Raw genomic sequence first — 17,017 nt, forward strand, 5'->3', positions numbered from 1 at the left:
TGCCTCTCCCTTTGCCCATCGTCGTCACGCTCCCTCAGCGAGGTTGCTTGCGCTCCTCGTCAATACCCTAACTCCCTCTCATCCGCCGCTGCATCTATCTTGGCCGCCTCCTCCTCCTCCTCCTCCTCCTCCTCCTCCTCGATTCGATCGATCGCTCGCTCGCTCGCCGCCTACAGTAGACTCGAGTCAAAGGAATCACATTTCAGGCCCATCCGATCCACCCAGTCGACTGGCTATCACAGCTGCCATGGCGTGACACAACGACTCTCAAGGCGTCGCATCTAGCATCCAACTAATTGATAGCCACCATGACAGGCTCCTCTTCTTTTCCCCATGATGAGTGGGGCACCTGGCTCCGTCGATATCAGCTCGGCGATTGGGATCCACGTGCCGTCGTCAATGCGCCAGATCAACCCACAGATCCAATCACCGTCGTTCGCACTAACTCTGGCTCCCCTACCGCTCCCATCCGCCATGCTCCTCCAGCTCCTCTGGCTGGTACCGAGGATCCACTCAGACTGGATCCCAATCTCGACTCGCAATCAAGATCCTTCTTCCAGCAAAACGGCTGGCTCGCTGCTCCGCCTCTTCGCCAGCAGCACCGTCGTCGCGTTCTCGAAGCTATCCATCGTCATGGTGTCAAAGCGTCCAAAGATCTCCTTCTCCACGTCAAACACGCCAAGTCCGTCTTCAAGTGCGCCTACGCCTCGGTCATTGTTCAGACTTTCGACGAAGCTTCCTTGCTCATCCTCGCTCAGGACGGCGGTGATTCGCTCGTACAGCACGTTCCTCAGACCGTCAGCCTATGCTCGCACGCCATGCTCTTGCCCGACGACGAAGTGTTCGTCATCAACAATACAACAGACGACTGGCGCTTTCGCTCCTGTCCTTCTACCTTGGCTGGCTCAGCCGCAAGCGCACTCGGCAGGCCCATGAATTTCTATGCCTCGGCGCCTCTCATCCTTTCCTACACCCTCGATGGCGTCGAAGGCCTGGTTCAAGTAGGACGTCTCTGCATCATGGACGAAGAGCCCAGGTCTCGCTTTGAGGACCAGGATGCCGAGCTGCTTTCATCCATTGCAAAAATGGCCGCCGACTCCCTCGAAAAGGATTTTCAAAGCTCCAGAAACGCAAAGGCGACCGATATGCAACGAAGAATTGGCTCGCTCGTTCGCTTGGTCGACAACACTTCCATCTCACAAGCCAAAGTCCACCTTCCGCCTTCCATCCTCGCTGGATCCGGCGATGACTACCACCGTTTCTCGAGCGCTGTCCTCGAGCGCGGTTGCAACGATCTCAAGGATTGCCTGGGTGCAGCTGCCGTTGCCGCGTTCGACGTCAGCCAGTTTCGCCTCGGGCGGCGCCCCGCTAACGACGCACTCGAAGCTAGCTCGACAACTACTTCCCCCATTTTGCACCAAGTCGACAGCACTGGCTGTTTCGACCACGCCACGCAGCCCGCAGTCAACCTGCCGCACACTGGTCCTTCTGACGCAGACCGCGCCAGCAGACCAGCGAAAGCCGACACCGCGCTGCATGCCATCGATGTGCGTCCAGGCTCGTCGCCTCCCAGTCTGTTGGGCTTCTCTGGCCCCCAGGAATATCGGCCAAAACTGCCCACCAACGTCGAGGACCTCAAAGCCATCTTTGCGACTCCTTTAGCACGCAGTGCCACCGAGACCAACATGAACACGCGCTGCAAGTTCTACCGTAGACAGTCTGGACCCTCTGCGCACTACCAAGAGGTCGACGACCAGTCTTTCTATCCCGTCTTGGAGACGGGCGAAAATCCATACATTGCCTTGCTGCCTTTGGACGACCGAGTGACGTCGTATGCTGTCTGTACCTCGTACGATCAAAACAAGAGTCGTCCCGGCATCATGCTTCTCATCATGTTCACCGCTCCGGTAAGCTTTGAGGAGCCGGAGCGCTCGTATGTCGAGACCACTACTCAAATCTCGTTCGGCAGCTTGCTCCGTCAAGAACGCTCTTCGGTCGAGTCTTTTCAGTCCGAATTCCTTCGCCACGTTCAGCACAACCTCCGCACGCCGTTGCACCGCGCACTCGGTGCCGTCGACTACCTGCGTGCAGCCATCGACGTGGACGACTCGACTGACAGCATCAAGCTGGATCTGTCCGCCAACGGCGTGCTGTCTACCCTGCTCGAGTCCATCTCGCTCTCAGGTCTCACGCTCAACTCTTACATCGATGATCTGCTCAGTTTCCAGACTCTACTCGACCTCAACGAAGGAGTCGTGCCGCCGATCAAACCTTCGCCTACCAACATTGTCAAGCTGGTTGAATCGATCGCAGATGAGGAATGGGACTTTGCTCAGCGTCTCGAGCTTCAATCGCGTTCGGTCGGTTCGTCCACATCGCAGGGGGCCCTTCTAAATGCGCTTGAGCTGATCGTCCAGGCGTCGCCAGAAATACGTGAGCGCGACTGGATTGTCGATGGCAAGTCACTCCAACATATCGTACGTAAGCTCGTCTCGAATGCCCTTCGCTTCACCAAACAAGGCTATGTCGAGATCAGCATCGCGATTGCTGCGCCCATCGCTGGGATTGAAGGCATCGTCCATGCCTTTGACGCCTCATCACAGCTCGAGATTGTCGTGGCAGATACCGGCGTCGGCATGACGGAAGAATTTTGCAAGAACCAGCTCACCACGCCATTCAGTAAGGCTGACTCTTTCCGTGACGGCATCGGTCTCGGCATGGCCATCGTGTCATCAGAGCTGGAGAAGTGTGGCGGAACCTGGTCTGTCGTCTCCGAGGTCAACGTTGGTACGCGAATGTCCGTTCAACTCCCCGTTCAACCGACCAGAACTCAATACCCTCGTGCTCGATCGAGTGAGGTGGATCAGAGCTCGAATGCTTCCAGGCTTGCCGTCGCCAAAGTAGCCTTCCTCGGCTTCGAGACGCGCGGTCTCGACAGGCTGGCTACCGCGATCTTCGATCACTTTGCACCCTTGGGAGGCCTCGAAACGACGCACGATCATGCTGAAGCTGATTGCATCATTATGCCTGAACGCGAGGCGACGAAGCTAGATTCGGGTCCCGAGCCGTTCTTGGCGCACGTCAAGCCAGACGCAAGATTCGTCGTGATCAGCTCGTCCTACCTCACCAAGAAAAAGGGGCTCGAGAAGTTTGACGGAAGGGCGGTCCTGCTTCTATCGACGCCACATGGGCCCACCTCGATGCGACTTATGGAGACCTTCCTGTCAGATCTGGAGCCGATGCAGATTCGCACTGCCGATCCTGCACCCAACACTCTTCAGCACAGGCCCAGCGTCATCGGGACAGAGCTTTTAAACCATGACAAGCATCATCGCAACGGAACTGACTGCTCCAGCCAGTCCGAAAGCGGTCTTAGGCCTCACGATGGTGCTGCCGTTGTTTTGCAAGACACAATTGGATCGTTCAGCGTCAATCCAGCCTGGCAGGGCATGGCGGTCGAAGCAAGCAACAACGAATTTCGCGTGCTCGTGGTCGAAGACAATCCGATCAACATGAAGCTGCTCACCACGCTCTGCAAGCGCCTCAACATCCGCTACGAAGAGGCGTGCGACGGTGCCGAAGCCGTCACCAAGTTCGAGTCATTCCGACCGTCAGTTGTGTTGCTTGACATCTCGCTGCCGGTCCAGGACGGCTTTCAAGCATGCACCCAGATGCGCGCGACGAACCATCCATCCTTCATCGTAGCCGTCACAGCGCTGGGCTCGGAGGAGGACAAGGCGAGAGGCATCGAGGTCTGCGGGATGGACGCGTGGATGACCAAGCCCGTCTCGATGCGACAGCTCAAAGCCGATTTGGAGTTCTGGAAGCGCAACTTTGAGCAGCAGCAGGTGCTCGGTCTGAGGAGGACCAGCTTCTGATTCGCGCGCTGGCGAGTCGACAACATACACACACTTACACACGCACACATATATTGCATACAGTCACCGAGGGAAACATGGGATCACGATTTGGGACACACTCATCTTATACACCGCACAGGATCATGTCGTCACATAGAATCAAGGGAAACGCTTGCATTGAAGTTTGAGTTTGACCTTCGTCCGCGTGCTTGAGCTTGTCACTTGTCGACATCCAACACGATCCTTCCAGCGATCCTTCCATTGATCATGTCCTCGAACACGTTGGGCAGGTCGCTCAACCCCTTGAGCGTGTAGTGCACCTTGACTTTGCCCCGCGAAGCGATCTCGAGCGCCTCGTGTGCATCTTGACGATTGCCCACCGCCGAACCGACGATCTTGTGCGTGCACAGCACCGTCTTGAAGATCGACAGCGGCAGGATCGAGTTGGGCATGCCGACGATCACGAGTGTTCCGCGCGGACGGATGTAGTCCAGCGCAAGCTCGTAGGCGGCGGCACTGGCGGCGGCTACAACGGCGGCGTGCGCACCGATGCCCCCCGTCGCTTTCTTGATGGTGGTCGCCACGTCCGAGGTCGATTTGAAGTCGACGCTGTTGTGACAATGCGAGAAAGATGATGCGTCTTTGTCAGTGACTAGGAAAGGACGACACAGTGTGCGGGGAAGGACCTGCAACTTACAAGACTTCACACCCGAGCTCGAGACTCATCTTCTTCTTATCTTCTCCTGTGTCAATACCGATGACCCGAAGGCCAGCATTCTGAGCATACTGCACGCCTAGATGACCCAATCCGCCGCCCGAACCGGGGATGACGACCCAGTTGCCGGGCTGAAGATGCGCCTCCTTGAGCGCGCGATAGATGGTCACGCCAGCGCAGAGGATCGAAGCGGCTTGGTCGAGCGCGACGTCGTCCGGAATCTTGGTCAGGTAGCGCGCTGTGTGTCGGACGTATTGCTGGAACGTTCCGTCGACCGCATCTGTTCGGCAAGCCCATATCAAGCAATTGAGTTTGTCAGCCTATGCATAAAACGTCTCCTAGGACAGCGGATCGCAACTCACATCCGCTGGGCTTGTACTGCGGGCAATTGATCTCGTGCGACAGTCGGCAGTATTCACAGTTGAGACAGGCATCGGCAATCCACTTGATGCCTACCCTGTCGCCAACTTGCACGTAGTCTTCCGACCCAGGGCCGACGGCTACGACGACTCCAGCGCCCTCGTGGCCGCCGATCAGCGGCAGCTTGGTCGGGGCTGGCCAGTCACCTTGCAGTGCATGCAGGTCTGAATGGCAGACTCCCGTGAACAAGATCTGATGAAGGGACAGCAAACAGTTGAGAATTAGCATTCGTGGACGCTGGAGGCTGCTGCTGAACAAAACACTCACTCTGACCAGCACTTCGCCCGGGCTCAGGTCGGACTGCTTGACATTATCCAGCTCCTTGATGGAGATCTTTTCCGGCCCGCCGTTCTCGTAGAAGATGGCCACGCGGTTGGCGGATGCCAGGTCCAATTGAGTCTCGCGAGGATCTTGCACCATCTTGAGGCTCTTCTTCTTTGCTTGTGAAGGTACTGTCGTCAATAGGGGAAGAAGGTGTGGGGATCCAGTATAGTCGTGGACTCTTGAGTCTATATACAAGTAGCCTTCAGGAAGGCAGGGTTCCGTCGCACGACATCGTTGCGCCTCCCTCACGGAGGAGCCACTTGCCCTCGGCCCCAAGTCCGTGCGCGGACGCAAGGAAGACGTCTTGCACAAGCGAGAGAACAGCCAAGGTGGGAACCTTGTCGGGATTGCTACCCCGCAAAATCGAAGCATGCAGCCTCGGCTGTCAAAATTGTCGCGATAGTGCCCGGTTAACACGGCCACTTTCGTTCCGACGGTGCCCACCCGGCCCTTGCGCTGCAACACACACTGATACACGAGCCATACACCGAGTGTCTGATGCTCCTACGGACTTCGCGGGCCGTCCAGCTCATCAGTTGGGGCCTTCTGTCTACGTTCGTAAGAGCGCATGAACGGCGGTCACAAGACGTTCCCGTCGCAAACGCTGGCGGACCGCGTGATCCAAACTCGGATTGGAGCTGGCGCCATCGCCTTGAGGCTCCCCGAGCGTTCGCTTCTGCGTCTCTTCTCTGTGCACTTCAAAGTGGTAAGACCATGAGGAAGGCGGCTGATGCACGGCTCGTCTCTACCGCCATTCGATAAGCAGCCCTTTCAATTGCATAGTCGCCGCCGACCTCTCCGAGCCTCCTTTCCTCTCGCGGTCGATGCAGGAGGCTTTGACATCAGGAGAGCTGCTGAGTTCTTGCGGGCGATCATCTGCTCAGAGCATGAGTCGAACGGGCATCGTCGAGCAGGCTTCCTCGATCCGGTCTCGGGCGAGGCTTCTGTAGGAGCAGCTGATACTATGATCCGGGTGGTAATGCTGGAGACAAAGAAAAGTCGTCAGACTACAAAAACTACACAAGACAGATGAATTTCTTTTCGCCAATTCGTGTTCATGTTGCGATTTCTCCACTGTCAAGAAATGCATATTTGCTCCGCTGTCTCAATTTTTGGGCACCGTGTCATTTACAGGTCTTGGTAGCTTTTTGACACCGCAATTTGCAGCAAATATTCTTTCCCTTGGTTTTAACAAGTCGACTGCAAGCTTAATCAGCAAAATCTCTGCTAACTTAAACCTACCTTTTCATTCAAACGAGCAGACAATTGCAACGACAAACAATTTGCTCGAGCAAAAATACTGACCCTCTGAGTGAACGAGTGCGACGCTAAGCTTGTGATCACAAAAAATGGATGATCGACACAAGTGTGCGAAGAAATTTTGTTAGCGACACGCGCGTATCGCCTTGCAAGCCCCCTCGCTAGACTAGTTTTGTATTAATCTGTGGCTTTTTTTGCACGCGGACATGTGAGATAGCGTCTTGAGGAAAATGTAAGCAAGTATGCCGACAGAATGAAGAGGCCAACAGATAAGTCGAGCTCACTTTGCTGACCGGCTTCGGTGCAACTCATCGCTATCACGAATGCTCCCGCCCGCAGGCCTTGAGAGCCGGACGATGGGTCTGAGCAGCTTAGCAAGGCTGCTCGGTATCATAGGGCACGATGATGAGCTGTTGCACGATGCTTGGTGGCGCGGATAGGAGCAATACCGTATCACAGAGCAGAGGAAGAGGACTTCGCAGAAGGTAGTTTCAGGCTGCGAAGGTGCGGTCCGTTTGGTCGGTAGACTGACGCGAACATGCATTCAGCCTGACGAAGACAGCCGATAGCGCTGGCCCACAGCGGCGACCAAGAGCGACGTCGAGGCGTACCCGAGACGTTGTGTTGCGTCCTGCTGTGCTACAGAGAGACCGACTCGTCGGAGAAAGGACGCTAGCACCTCCGCCTTGAAGGGTCCAACTTGACCTGTCAAAAGGGTCGAGAAGATCTTGGACTCAGCTTCAGATGTGGAGAGCCGACGGTCGCCGTTGAGTCGAGAAATCTTCCACACCGCAGACGCGCGCCCAATTTTTGGCTACGCACAGATCAGCCAATCAATCATCGACGTATGTTGCCTTCCCGCCATCATCCTTGTTCTCCCCGACACTTGGCAAGCTCGCATAAGCAGAGGCCGAGCAGAAGCGTAGCCAGCTCAGCTTCGAGGAGATCGCATCGCCCAAGATGCTGTACCTCGCGCACGCCTATGAGGCCTCGGCGGTTCTGCAGACCTTGCCTCTCGCATCTTTCCTTCCAACGGGGCCGTGTCTAGCTGTCGTCAAGCACTCGACCGTCGAGTTTCTCTCGCTGGCTACTGGTGTGGAGGAATCCCCGTCTTCGGCGGCAGGACTTCTCGATCTCGTGCAGACCGTATCGCTTCACGCTCGTATCCTCTCTGTCCAGGCTGTGACAGATCCGAGCTCGTCGAGACAGACCCTCCTCGTCCTCACCGATCATTACCGGCCCCGACTCATCAGCCTTGCATCCTCAGTCAATCCCAAGAACGGCGAAGTGATCATCGAAACCACCGCAACATTGGCCCTCGATGAAGTCGCTCGCTCTCCCGCAGAATCTGCGTTGGGCATCTGGACCGAGCCCTTCTCACCCACCACAATCAAGCTTGGTCAGAGAATCGCACTTAGCCACGTATATAAAGGTGTCGCAAAGGTCGTTCCGATGCCAGCTTCCACAGCTTCAACAAACTCGGAAGTAGCAGATGATGCAGATGAGATCATGCACGACGTTTCCAGCACAAAGACGCCCTCTCCTGGTGTGCAGTTCTCGCAGTCCTTCAGCGTCCGACTGCCACACCCCAATCTGCTGTCGTGCGCAGTGCTCAGTCCCATGTCCCAGGCCTCCGTCCCCGCCGTTGCTTTGCTCTCTCAGTCCAGCGTGCCTTCGAAGATTCCTGGCTTCGGCGAGCAATGTCTTCCAGTGCTTTCTTTCCATTCGGTCCACGTGTCCAGCCAGGACTTCTTGCCCATGCCTTGGGGTCCTCCACGAAAGCCTCCTCGCAGCGGAAGGGACGACGACGACGACAAACGCCTTGAGGCTCAGTCCTCCTCTGCTGCCACTCAGGCAAGTCGCGACATCAAGGCCGCCAAGAACGACGATAAATCTTCCGCGCGCAAGAAGCATGGCCCTGCCGCCATGGGCTCCAAAGCGTCCATTGGTGACCTGCGCAAGAGAGAAGAAGATTATGCGAAGACAGACCTCGCTCATTGCCACGTCCCCTTGCCTCACGCTGATGCGGTTGGCGCCCACTACGTACATGCACTTCCTGCTCACGTTGGTGGCGGCGTGCTCGTCTTTTCAGAGAACAGCATCCTCTATGTGCCTCCTCCCACGAATCCTCCCACGTCCACAACTAACAGCGAGTCCGCCGATCCGGCGACGGAAGCCTCAGATGCCAAGGGCAAGAGACGCAAAGCGAGCGAGGGTGGATCCTTCGAGCCTCGAAGGCGTTCCTCCGGCGCCGCTCAGGCACGAACTTCGCCCGCCAAGACAGAGCAAGTAACGACTGCCGCCACTCCAACACCCTCCAACGAGAACGGCAAGCGCAGGCGCTCCTCGGTCAATGTGCCCACGAGCGGCGCAGAGACTCCCTCTAACGCCACGACCTCATCTTCAAGCCGTCCGAGGCTGTTCCGCGTCGGACTCCCACATCCCGTCCAAGTCGTGTCGGTCGTCGACATCGGAGATGCGAGCCCTTCTCAGACTACGGGCACGATCGCCTTCTCCGTTGCCTTCGCATGCCATTCGGGGGCACTCAACGTACTGCGACTCACCATGCCTGACGGCTCCGAAAGTTCGCCTCTTCCCTTGCAACCCAAGTCGATCAGGGTTGAGACGCTTGGACACACGTCCCAGCCTGCTGGTTCACAGGCTCTCTCCTACCTCGGCGACGGCCTCGTCTGCGTGGCAAGCGCAACAGGAGACAGCTGCATCTACAAGATCCAGGAACACAACGCCTCCGACGATGCAGCATCATCGTTGAATGCACAGGTCTTGACACCGCCGTCTTCACCTACAGAGGCAAGACGCAGAAGACCATCGCAGGCCATCGGTGCACCACCTGCCAATGCAGACCTTCCCTCCGGAGGCTCGCTCGGCGTTGTTGAAACATGGCAATGCCTCGGTCCGGTCGTCGATTTCGTGGTGGACGATGGCGCGGGCGGAGACCCTACCTCTTCATCCGGCGCACAGGCTAGAATTGTGACGTGCAGCGGAGCTGGTCCGAGTGGTAGCATTCGCGAGGCTCGAAGCGGTGCGTCCGTCCAGGACGTGACTTCGCTGCCAATCCCCAACGCGCAGCAGATCTGGCCTGTCCATTCTGGCGACGATGCTGCCAAATACTCGATGGGCGTCCTCGTCGCATTTGCCACCTCGACGGCTTATTTGCACTTTGATGCCAACGGCGACCTTGCCGACGCTACCGAACGGCTCGCTGCAGCCGGACCAGATCTGTCCTTGCCTACCATTGCCGCCGCGACGGTGCTCTCCCACAATCAAGGACCTCTACTACTTCGCATCGCCCGAACGGAAGCTTCACTCGTAAGCTTCACCGACGACAACATTACTAGTCTGCACAAGTGGACGCCCCCGGCTGGCGTTGAGGTGACAGCTGCAAGCGCCAATGCGACCGGCCAACTGATTCTCGCTCTGAGCGATAAGACTTTGTTGTACTTCCTTGTCGAAGGCGGGACGCTGGTCCAGAAGACCAAGGCCGAGCTAGAGCACGAGGTTTCGTGTACCGACATCAGCGCGTTGGTTGAAGACAAGGCTGCGCAAATTGTGGCCTGCGGTTTCTGGAAGACGAGAAGCTTTCAGATCTTCTCGCTACCTGACCTTGCCCCCGTCGGCCAGGCTTCGGTCGTGCAGCAGCATTGTTCCGCTGTCCCGCGATCCATCCTGCTGCACCGCTTTGCAAGCAAGCAGTCGCAAAGTCCCTCCGACGGACAAACAAAAGCCTCGCTGAGCAACCGCGACGCCCTCACCCCGCATCTGCTCATCGGTCTCGGAGACGGCACTCTCATCTCGTACAGCTTAAGCCTCCCCACCAAGGATAGCTACAGCAAGACAGTGGGTCTCTTCGATGCCAAGACGGTATCTCTGGGCACGCAAGCACTCAAGCTCGACGCTTTGGAGACCTCGGCTGGCGCCCGTGTGGTGGCAGTCTCCGGCAGCCGCCCGACCCTCGTCTTTGCCGACTCGAAACGCTTCTCGTACAACGCGCTCAAGTACAAGGACCAACGCAGCGTCGCTACCCTGCACGCTGGCCCCGGCAGAGTCTTCGCTGCGTTCGCTTTGTCCGACTCGATCGAACTGGCCTCCATCGGTGCCTTGAGGCAACGTGACATCCGCACCTTCCCCCTTGGCCTGAACCAACCTCTTGCCATTGCGCAATGGGCCAACAGAAAAGTGTTCGCTGTCTGCACGTGGGAGTTCCTTCCTCTGGGGACTGCGACCAGATCCAACGGACCACGAGGAGCAGTGCGCATCCTGGACCACACTACCTTCGAGGTGCTCGACGAGATCCGTCTCGAGCCGGACGAGCGACCGAACTGCATCACCGTGCTGCGCGCCCAAGGACACGAGATGCTGGTCGTCGGGACGGGTTTTGTAACTGATCAGACCCACGAGACTACTCACGGACGCCTTGTTGGCTTCGACGTTTCGTCCGGCTCCTCACGCACCAAGGAAGAGCGAGGAAGGCTCCGCAAGTTCTTCGAGCATGACGAGAAGGGCAACGTATACAGCGTGCAGTCCATCAACAATCGTCTCGCGGCTGCCGTCAATTCCGAGGTCAAGATCTACAGTGTCGTCGATCCGCGTCCGAGCGATGTCCCGGCGCCTCGCATCAAGGTGCGACAGCGAGGCAGTTGGGCTTCCTCGTTCATTGCCTGCAATCTGTCGGTAATCGAGCCGGATCGAATCGTGGTCGGAGATGCGCTTCGATCGATGAATGTGCTCCACGTGCATCCATACACGGCCAGGCTCACCGAGATCGCGAGGGACTGCGATCCGTTCTGGTCGACCGCCACAGAGCTGCTAGACGACGAAAGCCAGACGTACATCGGTGCAGACATCAGCTTCAACCTGTACACGACGCAGAGGGTGCCGCTTAGCGAGGAAGTTAAAGCGCGCATTCGCCGCGCTCGCGAGCAGGAGATGGAACGGTCGGTCAACGCTGTGGATCCTCGCACAACCAGAGATCCTAACGAGGTCGATCGATACGCTCATGTCATGCAGCGCAACGCAGTCTGGCATTATGGTGATATGATCAACAAATTCTGCAGGCGTAAGTACTTTCCCGCATCAGCCGCATCGCAATCGCTCGGCCCATCCGCTGACATGCGCTCTCTCTCTCGCTCTTCTTACTTTTTCAGGATCGCTCGTCCCAGACCCGGGGCCAAACGCAGCAGTGCGACCACGACTCTTGTTCTGCACAGCCGCCGGCGCAATTGGCGTCATCGCGCACGTTCGAGACGATGAGGCCCGTCTGCTCGCCAAGGTCGAACGCAACATTCTCTCGCTCATCGCATCGACTTCAGCTGCAGCCTCAGCCGGCGTCGTGGGCAACATCGCACACTCGGACTGGCGCACTCTTCGAACGGACCACCGAGTTCAGGCGCCGGCCGGCTTCCTCGACGCCAACGTCTTGCAGAAGTTTGTCGATGGAAGGCTGGACCGTCAGGAGCGTGACAAGGTGGTAACTGGTCCAAACTCGGAGGTGGAAGCGCTGGGAGTGGAGAGAGAGGTGGTTGAGCAGCTCATTGAGGCTTTGAGCCAGGTTTGTTGATGTCGTCCGACAAGGGTCACAGACACGCAATCTCACTTTCAGTCTCTCTTGATCGACACGCAGTGTGACGTTTGATTGTGTTCGGACAGCAAACGATGGTCTGACCACAAAGTCGTTCCATCCGGAGTGCGATTGCTCTTGCAAAAAAGCTCACAAAACAGCAGCAGGAGTGACGTACACATGACCCAGACCATCGAGCGAGACTGTCTCGCGACCACCCGACATACTCTGGTACTGCATCTGCAGCGACGGAATAGCATGGTATCCGGGAGACAGGCATCGAAGACCCATCGCGATCGTTCTGCTCTGAGAGGGCAGGATTGAGGCCTGGAGGCTGAGATGGTCCTGAACGGGGATGAGGCCATTGAGCGTTTCGGCTTGTGAAGTGAGCAAGGAAGATTTGAGACGGGCTGAGTCTGCGTCCATCAATCTGCCCTTGACGAGGCCTGCTGTTGTGTCCATTGAATCTCTGTTTCCCGCCTTTGCCAAGTCGTGACTGGTCAAGCATGGCGACGGTTGCGCCCAGGACAAGGTCACGCCTGCGATCGCATCCGCCTCATCATCGACGATGGACGCGCCAGACTTGTAGAGGATGGCGAGATCGACCATGACTGTGTCGCCCGTTTGGAATCGCACCGCTCGCTCATCTGCGGTCGACACGAGGATCGATGTGGGATGCAGCGTTTTCGCGCCCGTCGACACAGATGGCCGCGCAACACCGTCCTCGCCTAGACTGGATTCGAACTTGACTTCTCCCTCTGCAGCCACGTCTCTGGTATTGGTACCAGCACGACTGACGGTCGAAAGAACGACAAGGCCTCCTCCAGCCGCCTCCCTGATCCCGGTCGAGGTGGACATCCATGGCCGGATGCTCTTTGTCGCAGAGTGCGAAGCCGTGCGAGTGCGGGTAGCTCTTGCCTTGGCCTTGTCCAAGAAGCTCGTTGATGTCTGCGGGTGCACCAGTTCTGAGCTTGGAGCTGCAATTGTTGCGGTAGACACATGACGAGCTGAGCTTTCTCGGAGTGGCGTAGGGAATCCTAATCCCAGTTGACCTGATTTTGGCGTCCGCGTGATGTCTGCTTGAGTATAAGTCGATCGATTGGCACCGAGCGCAGCTGCTCGCAACGATGATGCAGAGTACTGCGCGTTGCCCGCCACTGGGCCGGCAGCAGACTGATCCAAACTGCCCATAGACGGCCCTTTGGCGATGTAGTCCCGCTTCGCAGCATCCGACAAAACCGGTGCGAGATCGAGAGCGCAGTTCCACTGCGAATCAAAGTCAGCCAATTGCTCCTGCTCCCCCTGAGGCCGGCCAGAGACGGTGATGGTGACGTTCCTTGCACCGGCCGCGCGATTGTCCAGTGCTCCAGCACGACCGTTGTGCTGCGCATGGTCCGCTTCGGCCGAAACATAGAAAAGCATGTTGTGCTGGCTGCCGCGCGTCAACTGTATTGGCAGTACCATTGCCATGGGCTGCAATGGTTTCGCGAGGATCTGATGCGAATCCTGCTGATCCGCTCCACCCTTCTCGATCTTGATATGGATGTCGTTGACGACAAAGCTCGACTCGGACTCCATGGGGTTCTCGAGCTCGACGCTGAGCACCAATCTGGTGCTCTCGAGCTCCGCCGAGGGCTGATGCGATGACGGGCGACGGTGAACATGGGGGTCGTATTGTGTGACGAGCGTACGCATGCGCACGTTGAGCCCGGTCTTGAGGGGTAGGATCTGTCTGGTGCTTCGTTTGTAGATCTGCAGGCCTGGCGATTGCTGCTGCTCTTCCTCCAACTGCGATCTGCTCGTGCCCTGCGACGATGGAATTGGGGTCAGATTGTGACCAGAAGCCGGCCTCGATGCGAAAGAAGCAAGGTCGCCATTGCTGCTCGGACGGGACGTCAATTTGGTGCGTGTTGCGTCGCCGGTTAGGGCCTCGCTTCTCCGGCTCTGTATTGCGTGAAGAGCGATTGAGCCCGAGCGAGGAGTGATGACGCTATTGTTGCCGCCAATGACGTCCTTGGATAGGTGTGCGAGGTAGGAGCCGAGACCATTGGGACCGTCGAGGCCGAGCGCGGAAGAGGCTTTTGCTCTGGCTTGACTCTGAAGCGGCGATTCGTCAGGATACACAGGACCTTCGTGCAGAGGAGTGAGGAGCGAGTGCGCGAAGCCAGAGCGAACGAACGCCTTGGAAGATGGTGCAGGAATGAAGTGGTCCAACAGCGCATAGTCGAGGCGCAACGTGAGCGCAGCAGTGACGGAGAGCAGGGGCTGAAAAGGCGTTGCCAAAAAGTTGATGGGCACACGACAATGCCAATGAACGCTCCAGTGCTGCGCCTCGTGCGTGAGATAAGCACGATGCGATGAGCCAGCCGCCGTGGGTGTTGAGGTTTTCGGCTCATCTTTCAATGTGCGATGGGGCTTAGGCGGCTGGTTGCCAGCCCAAGCGTTGGAGAAGGCACGGACGGAGGCATGGTGTGTCTGATTTGGGTCGGCATGAGGGTTATGCGATGGCAAAAGCTGGAGGGATTCAAACTGACGATGAACGCTAGAGAGAGGCTCGTATGGATTGGTAGACCTGTTGAGGCGTGTGGAGGATGATGACTGGTGGGGTACGTAGTCGGTGAGAAGGTTGACATGGATGCAGGCGAGGAGTGCGTTGAGGTGCGGCGGGATACTCTGGTGGCCGAGGGATGCGGTCACTGGCAGAGCAGGCAGCGGCAGCGCTTGTGAGTAGACAGCACCTTGCGCATATGAGGAGGAGGCTATGGGTAGTAGCGGATCCGAAGGTAGTGTCAAGATGGCCTCCACGTTGAGCACTTCGTCGAAGAAGACGACCGATCTGGGGGTCGAGGGCGAGGAAGAAGGAATCCTGAGCGAAAGACGACCTTTGGAGAAGAGCTCAGCCAGATCAGCTGCTGCCAGAGACGGCATCGCAGCCAATGAGAGCTGCGAATTGAGCTGCTATTAAGCTTGCAGTTGGGGTCAGTGGAGGTAGGGAACAAAGGATGTTGTCCAACACTTGTGTTTAACGTTTGGAAAGAGTGGTCTGAGCGCCAAGGAAAATTCGACCACTGTTAGGGCGTCGAACCGCTGTGACCCCCGGATTTCAAGAGCCGGTTGAGGCGAGGATGTAAATCATGCACAGGCGAGTCATGTCGAAGCTCGACTTGTTGCTTGCCTTCGCTCGACATTGTTTCCAGCCCACCTCATATCGGACTCTGTCTATCAACATGTCGACATCTTCGAACGGCCGAATCGCTACCAACCCATCCACCAAGGTGGACTGGGACAAGCTCGGATTCAAGGAGCGCGATGTCAACGGTCTGGTGCGCGTCACCTACAAGGATGGCAAATGGGGCTCACTCGAAATCTCCAAGGACAGCCACCTGAATGTGCATGCAGCTGCGCCCTGTCTCAACTACGGACAGCAGGCATTCGAGGGCATCAAGGCGTTCCGAAGCTCCACCGGCTCGGTGCGAGTGTTCCGACCTCAGGAGAACTGGCGTCGAATGAACCTGAGTGCTCGAATGGCATCCATGCCTGAGCTGCCGCAGGAGCTTTTCTTGGAAGCCATCAAGGTGGCCGTCGCGCTCAACCTCGAATATGTTCCTCCTTACAAGAAGAATGCTTCGGGAGGTGCGCTCTACATCCGACCTCTTTTGCTCGCTACTGGACCCATGCTTCTGCTGGGCAGCCCAGACGAGTTCACGTTCTTGGTGTGGGTGACACCCGTGGGCTCGCTGTATGGCAGCGGTGCCGAGATTCCTGCCGTGGACGGATTTGTGCTCGACACATTCGACCGGACCGCTCCCATGGGTACGGGTCACACCAAGCTTGGTGGCAACTACGCGCCTGTGTTTGGTCCCACGGCTGCAGCCAAGAAGCAGGGCTACCCTATCACGCTTCATCTCGACTCGGCTTCTCACACGTACGTCGACGAGTTCTCCACTTCGAACGCGCTCGGCGTGCAAAAGGAGGGTGATCAGATCACACTTGTGGTTCCTGACAGCACGTCGATTCTTCGATCGGTGACCAAGCTCAGCGTGCTCGATATCGCGGAAAAGCTGTGCGGCTGGAAGGTGGACCTGCGCCAGGTAGCATTTGAGGAGCTCAAGCAGAACAAGTTTGCCGAGTTCATGGCGGCAGGTACCGCCGCGGGCATCACACCGGTGCGATCCATGTCTTACAACTCGCACAAGCCCGAGCTCAAGCACGAAAAGCTCTCAGCTGAGGGCCCCAAGTACACGTTCCCTTCGGACAACAAGGTGGTCCGCATCGACTTTGGAGACGGCAAGACTGCGGGTGAATGTGCCCAGAGGTTGTTCGACGAGTGTAAGTATGACCCAAGCGAAGCAAAGATTGTCGCTGCCAAATGCAATCGATAGCTGACCTCAACTCTAACTTTTGCGCAACAGTGACTTCTTACCAGTGCGGCGACCAGCCAGACAAGTTTGGGTGGCTCTGGCCAGAGGAGGGGATCGTTGCCGAGGATGCTAACCTCGATCGTTAAGCTTGGGTGTCGTCTAGGACAGTATTCGCTTTTGCATTCGAACCTAAGATATCATATCTCGATCTCGATCTTGTGGGATGCGAACTCGAAAGTCTGAGTCGTCAGAGGGTCGAGTCTTGCACGGAGAGGCTGAGAGTTGTCGTCTCGACACCGAAGAATCTGGCTATGTTAGACCTCAAATTCGCACGTGATGGATCTGGTAAATGGATTGTCTGGCCAAGCGCCCCTGCGCCTGTGCCACGCCTGACACTTTTTGGATTGTGCGCCTGGACCAACTGCTGCCGAATTGCTGGCTGCAGTCGCCTCACTTTCAAGTCAGCAGCGGGCGCTGTTCAACGCAGTCAGTCATACCT

At 57.3% G+C, this 17,017-nt stretch overlaps 5 protein-coding genes across 5 annotated transcripts; 3 read left to right on the top strand and 2 right to left on the bottom strand.

The window, feature by feature from the left end:
• Window positions 1–308: 308 nt before the first annotated feature.
• PSEUBRA_005079 (Signal transduction histidine kinase EnvZ-like, dimerization/phosphoacceptor domain protein) lies at window positions 309–3,878 on the top strand (the record flags this gene model as incomplete). Its single annotated transcript, XM_016438536.1, has 1 exon — window positions 309–3,878. The coding sequence occupies one exon, from the start codon at window positions 309–311 to the stop codon at window positions 3,876–3,878; it is 3,570 nt and encodes a 1,189-aa protein (XP_016290395.1).
• A 200-nt stretch (window positions 3,879–4,078) lies between these two features.
• On the bottom strand, window positions 4,079–5,415 carry PSEUBRA_005080 (Alcohol dehydrogenase GroES-like protein; the record flags this gene model as incomplete). The annotated part of the gene is made up of 4 exons (XM_016438549.2): window positions 4,079–4,469; window positions 4,558–4,855; window positions 4,938–5,187; window positions 5,263–5,415. 4 exons carry the CDS (start codon window positions 5,413–5,415, stop codon window positions 4,079–4,081), a joined length of 1,092 nt encoding a protein of 363 aa, XP_016290396.2.
• Window positions 5,416–7,539: 2,124 nt separating this feature from the next.
• On the top strand, window positions 7,540–12,157 carry PSEUBRA_005081 (Cleavage/polyadenylation specificity factor, A subunit, C-terminal; the record flags this gene model as incomplete). The annotated part of the gene is made up of 2 exons (XM_016438537.1): window positions 7,540–11,656; window positions 11,745–12,157. The coding sequence occupies 2 exons, from the start codon at window positions 7,540–7,542 to the stop codon at window positions 12,155–12,157; spliced, it is 4,530 nt and encodes a 1,509-aa protein (XP_016290397.1).
• A 150-nt stretch (window positions 12,158–12,307) lies between these two features.
• PSEUBRA_005082 (uncharacterized protein) lies at window positions 12,308–15,085 on the bottom strand (the record flags this gene model as incomplete). Its single annotated transcript, XM_059465473.1, has 1 exon — window positions 12,308–15,085. One exon carries the CDS (start codon window positions 15,083–15,085, stop codon window positions 12,308–12,310), a length of 2,778 nt encoding a protein of 925 aa, XP_059320406.1.
• A 299-nt stretch (window positions 15,086–15,384) lies between these two features.
• PSEUBRA_005083 (Aminotransferase, class IV) lies at window positions 15,385–16,664 on the top strand (the record flags this gene model as incomplete). The annotated part of the gene is made up of 2 exons (XM_016438542.1): window positions 15,385–16,486; window positions 16,570–16,664. 2 exons carry the CDS (start codon window positions 15,385–15,387, stop codon window positions 16,662–16,664), a joined length of 1,197 nt encoding a protein of 398 aa, XP_016290399.1.
• Window positions 16,665–17,017: the final 353 nt, after the last annotated feature.

The sequence above is a fragment of the Kalmanozyma brasiliensis genome (assembly GCF_000497045.1).
Source record: "Kalmanozyma brasiliensis GHG001 unplaced genomic scaffold PSEUBRA_SCAF5, whole genome shotgun sequence".
NCBI classification, from domain to species: Eukaryota; Fungi; Basidiomycota; class Ustilaginomycetes; order Ustilaginales; genus Kalmanozyma; species Kalmanozyma brasiliensis.